This window comes from Pistacia vera, unplaced genomic scaffold, assembly GCF_008641045.1.
Source record: "Pistacia vera cultivar Batoury unplaced genomic scaffold, PisVer_v2 Contig566, whole genome shotgun sequence".
Taxonomy (NCBI): domain Eukaryota; kingdom Viridiplantae; phylum Streptophyta; class Magnoliopsida; order Sapindales; family Anacardiaceae; genus Pistacia; species Pistacia vera.
The window spans coordinates 1593425-1599369 of NW_022196408.1; the positions used below are offsets into that span (position 1 = coordinate 1593425).

A 5945-nucleotide genomic window follows, 5' to 3' on the forward strand; every position below is an offset into this window, starting at 1 on the left:
AGACACTCTAAATCAAGTGGACAATTTGACATGAAACGAGGCCTATTAAAAACAAATTAAGTCAAGCAAACATCAAAAACAACATTTGACATAAAATTTGATATAAAATTTGATCTCAAATGACTTCAGAATGTCACGTAAAATTATGTACCACATGAGATGAAAAAATTTAGTACTAATTGATATATATATAATTTCATTTTATTAGACAAAATAAATTAAAAGAATTGAAAACATTATTGAGTTGAAAATAAATCTTGATTATTTACCTTAAGCTGCATATACCATCAATGGAGTTTGAAATTTGCAATATATTGGATTGTAATTCATCTTTCTCTTTCTCTTTCCCGTTCTTTTTAGCATTGTCAACACTTCTTTTGGATGTTTCCAATGGTTCTCCATAATCTCCAACATACAAGAAATGAATCCCACACTTTTTCATCTCTCTCCCTTCAGCATGAAATTTGATAAGCACTTTACAATTTAATGACTTCATCTCAGAAGAAATTTCATGATATTCTCCATTACACTCTTCAAACGCCTTTTTCGTTATAGAATGAAAAGTGAATAGTACATGATCTGACCAGATATCATCCGAACAAAATCTATCGAAGAGATAATCATGATCATCCCAAAATCCAATGTAATTTTTATAAATTTGCTCCTTACCATCTTCACTTTTGACCAAGCAGTAACAGGTAGCATAGTAATTTCGCCAAATATTGAAATTTTCTCTACAAACAACAGCAGATGAAAGAAAACCTAGAAAGTTTTTATTATGCCAATCTAGTGACTGATCAAGAGTTATATAAGATCCCGTATTTTGAAAGGTAAACCACTTTGGAATTTCATTTCCAAGTAAACAAATATTAGCACAAAATTCTCGACAAGATTCCTGTAACAATGAAAATGAAAATCATCCCATCATAGCATGGTTTTAACTTTAGATTTTATTTTTTCTTTACTATTACTTTTAAAAAAACAACTAACATCATACAAAACAAAAAGAGAGAGAGAGAGAGAGACAAGATCAAAAGAGATACCTCATGAAGAATTTTAGTTAATCCAATTTAAAACAATTGGTAACAATAGAAATGAGGATCTAATATTGATTGCAAGGATGAACAGTCAGATGCTACCACATTTACACCCGTTGGAAGCTCTGGCAAAACTTGAAGTCTCCGACAATTACTTATGTCTAGGAAGTACAACTTAGAAAGCCCTTTGATGTTTTCTGGTATGCTCTCAAAAAAATTTCCACTTAGATATAAGTTTTCTAGAAAAAAAAAAATGTCCAAGATTGTTAGGTAATTTGGTGATTCGACAATTATCCAAATAAAGTGATACCAAAGAGCTCAAACTTGATGAAGAATTCACTACCCAATTCAACGGTGCTTCATCACTATCTCGACTTAGGAATAAAGTATTAAGGTTTGGCAGGCGTAAAACGGATGATGGTATTTCTTTTATGACTATATCATTATTATTGAGAATCTCCAAAGCTTCTAAATCTCCAAAGTCATCGGGTAATCTTTCCAATTTGGAGCAAGCCTCAGGATTAAGCTCTTTGAGAAATTTCAACTTACAAATGTTGCTTGAGAGGCTCTCAAGTGATGAACATACTGAAAGATCCAACTCAACTAGTCTAGATGGATGTTCAATGAAGGGTGATTCTTTTATTGCAGTTCCCGTTAAATGTAATACTTCCACCTTACATGAGACCTTTGGAGCTATCTTCAGATTATCGTAGAAACTGAGATCAATAAACTTTGATTGAATGCATCTGGTAAACTAATAAGCCTTCTGCAATCTCTTAGATCTAGCGCGACAAGCTTATTGAGATTTTGAATAGAAGACAGAGTGATCTCCGACAAACTTGAACAACCTTCTAAAATCAATTTTTGAAGATTTGAGGCTCTTGAGAGATTTGGAATCTCTGTCATGTGTTTGAAGAAACTAAGATCAACATATTTCAAATTTACAAGATCCTGTAAGAAAACAAACAAAATGATCAACTCAAATTAGTGCCTTGTATTTTTATAATTTTCAACAGAAAGACCACCATACAAATACCAAAATACATACCTGAACACCATTCCAATGTTCAACTTTGTTGTCATGCATAACAAGTGTAACAAGACTCTCTGAAGGAAAACTCGATGGCAGTGATTTAAATGGGCAATTATTCCAACCGAAGAATGTTACCTCATTGGAAAAGGATTCAAGTTCTTCAAAACCATCCAACTTAGCTTCATAATTATTTTGGTATTCTGAGTTATATACTCTGAAGAATCTTAAGTTATCCATCTTTTACAAAACATGACAATTTAAACCTGCATTGCGTATTTTTTATATGTCCAAGTTTATGCTTGGTACTACTTCAATTCCCTAACAGTCAAAAGAGATGATCAATTAGCATACAAGATACAAAAGCTTAAATTAATTTCTTTAATGGTAAAAGACTCCCAATAAATCAAATTAATTAATTAAGCTAATGTTTATCAACCACCAGTGTTAGCTTAATCAAATTAATTTAAGCTTCATACATAAATTAAGATAAAAAAAACTTACTTTTTTATTAAAAATAAATTATGAATCAATTACGAACAAATAGTCTAATGAATAGAAATATTGAGCTTGCTAAAACAAATAAAGATTACGGATTTCATTATTAGAAATAAAATAAATAGGATAACAATAACAATACAATAACATAATAATAAAAACAAAAACAATAATAACAAAAACAAAAACAATAATAATATTAGTTTTTGAAAAGTAAGACTATGTATATGAAAGATAGAACATATATGATGTATTTATGCTTTCTTTGAATCAAAGACATAATTTTGATATAAACTCTGAACTAGGAAACTGAGACAATACGTGAAAGGAAATAATTAATTGTATAACAATAAACAATTTACCAAAGGAAAAAATGTAAATATAGAAGCTTGAGTTTTAAGGAAAAATAGAACATAATCTGATAGTATATAATATTTTATTTTTTGGCAAACCTCATTAGACTTTATTAGACAGAAAATAATGACAAAAAAATAATAATAATAAAAAAGATAACATGATATCTCATTAGATATTCTTAAACTAGACATTAATATAAAATTTGGATAAAAATTTAAGCTCGCTCTCGAAGCTACCTTCTTTTTTTTTAAATGCTTTGAAGATATCCATATGATGCCATAGTCAAATGTGTTTGCAAGTATCATCCTGAGAAATTTCCCTACCCATTTCTTGAATCAAATCATGCATTGTTATTTTATTGTATGTCATAGACACGAGACACTTGTCAATAAGAAATTGTATTCCTTGCTTTGCAGAAATGTCACAAGAATTTAGGATTTCTATTACCGAGTCTATATGTTCCCCTTTGAAGAAACATGCAATATCTAAAAACTCTTCTTTTTCTAGTCCATCATAACTAACTTTTAACACCCTCTGAATATCCGAAGGAGGAGCTTTTTCTAGTTTATTTATTGCACTTTCCCAAAATTCTTTTCCCTTGGAAAACAAATAGGAACCCAACACTTTTAAGAGCCAAAGGAAGAAATTTGGTATATGCAATTGCTTTGTTCAATAGCTCCATATGATCTTCAGTAGGAGAGTCTTGTTTAAAGGCATACTGATTAAAAAGTTTATGAGCTTCCTTCTCTCTCAATCCCTCAACCTTGTATATATAAGCATCATCTACTCCACAATTTCTCAACACTTGTTTATCCCTTGTTATGATAATTTGACTTTTTGAGCTCAACCAATTAAGATTTCCAATCAAATTTTATATTTGCTATAAAGATGTCACGTCATCAAAAACAATGAGAACCTTCTTATGTTAAAGTCTTTTTCTTGTGAAGGTGAGTCCTATATTGGGATCTCTATCCTCTAATATTGTGGAAAGAAGTTATTTTTGCAAGCGAGTTAATCTACTACTTTTCTCTAACTCTTCCCTAACATTTTCAGCAAAATAGGATCCTTCAAACTGACTCAAAATTTTGTTGAATACAACACGGGTAATAGTTGTCTTGCCTACACCACCTATGCCCCAAATTTCTATTATAGAAACACCATTTGATCCCTTGTGCAACAAAGACTATTCTTTTTATGGCAAATTCTATTCCAACCAGATCCATATAATCACTTGGAGACAATTTATTTATTCTCATCAATATATCATCCAAAGTATCATCTCTAAGTTTAGATTCAAACCTAGAAATCAAAAAAAAAAAAAAAAAAACTTTAATTAGTTAGAAGTACATATAAACAAATCAAAACGGATACCAAGAAAAAAAATTCATTCTAATAGCCAATATAATGAATACTAATAATTTATCAAAGAAACTAATAAATATCTCCAATTAATAAATAATTTTCTTTCTTGAAAGGAACCATTTTATTGGTTTGGTGAAAAAAACCAATAGTCAGAAAAACCAACATCTACATGTTAAAAATCTGTAGATGTGCGTGTGTGTGTGTGTTTAGGTTTTATTCAATTCAACCGTTAGCATACGTTTAATTTACTAAAAGAATTGCCAAAAGTGAAGTATTATGCAAGAGTTTAGAAATCTAAGGGAATTAAAACTTACTTTTGATCGTTTATAGTACAGCCAGCTAGACTATCTGCTTCGTTCAAAGAAATCTTCCATCTCTGCAGCATCTCTGACTTCTCCTTAGTACGTTTCTGGAACTCAGCAAATCCATCTCCAAAACTCCCAGTTTGATTCCTTACATCTGATGGATTTACGTGATAGAAAATTGGTATAATAATCTGCTCCTCTATTTTCTTGCATTGAAGGATTTGTTCGAGTTCTTGGAGACACCAAGACGCATAATTTTTTGAGAAAACGATGACTGAAATTTTTTATGCTTTAATTGTATTCAAAAGAGATGATGAAATTTCATCTCCTCTAACAATTTGGTCATCGATGTAAGTATTAATCTTTCTACGACACAAAGCCGCATAGAGATGGCTCGTGAAACCGTTGCGGGTGTCCTCGCCTCTGAAACTAAGAAAGACATCATACTCCTCTGAAGGATTGTTGGTGGAAGAGAAAGAACTAGCCATCGACATCAACTGATGAAATGCTTTTCAGTACCGTTTAAGTAGATAGGATATTAATGACATTCTTCGTCAATCAAAAAACACTTCATTAGAAATTAAATTGAAGTAATTGAAAAATTAAATAATTCATTAATATTCCTAGTAATTCTAAAAATATAATTACCATCTAAAATTTGAAAGACATGTGAATAAGTAGTTTATAAAGAGAGAAACAAAAATAAAAACAGAAAAAGAATCCAGGAAACAATAGAGGCACCACTTACCTTTTAATTAGCCTTGGAAGTTTAGATCTGACACTCTAGCTACTGGAAACAACTTTGAGACACTATAAATATCGGTAAATCTTTAACCAAATTTGACTACATATTCAGCATGCTTGAAATATAGGTGCTAATTTTTTTCATAAAATTATAAAATTAAAATAAAATCAAAGAAAAACCCAAGTATATATGTTACCGAACTAACAAATGGATCCAGATCTGAATGTTTTGCAGTGAGATGTGTAGACGTAAAAATCTACCTGTATGGAAAGGGGGGTCTGATCCCTCAAGGTTGAGGCCACTAGCGATCTGTTGTACCTGCACATGTAGAGAAACACACGAGTGAAGCGGACGAGAAACACCAGGGTGGTGTTTGCCGTAGGCACTCCGACGCTCAAGTCAGCAAGGCTGAGAGGCTAATATAGTGAGGGCTAGGGAATGAGAGATTACCAAAAGTCTAGTCGGGGACTGTGACTACGGCGAATAAGCGAGACTCTCAAGTAGAGAGCCTTGGGTGTGAAGGTGTAATGTCGATGTCCCTTGTGAGAGGGCTGGCCTCTATTTATATAGTGGTCGTCCGGTCTCCCCATCCTGGTAGAAGTAGGAGTCCT

The 5945-nt window shown here is 31.7% G+C and overlaps 1 protein-coding gene across 1 annotated transcript; it reads right to left on the reverse strand.

Annotated features, from left to right (window-relative positions):
* Window positions 1-1531: 1531 nt before the first annotated feature.
* Window positions 1532-5076, reverse strand: LOC116108472 (disease resistance protein RPP4-like). Its single transcript, XM_031394720.1, has 3 exons — window positions 4599-5076; window positions 2086-2388; window positions 1532-1988 (listed from the first exon to the last, which is right to left on the reverse strand). Exons 2-3 carry the CDS (start codon window positions 2305-2307, stop codon window positions 1737-1739), a joined length of 474 nt encoding a protein of 157 aa, XP_031250580.1. The 5' UTR covers window positions 2308-2388; window positions 4599-5076; the 3' UTR covers window positions 1532-1736.
* Between the last annotated feature and the right edge of the window lie 869 nt (window positions 5077-5945).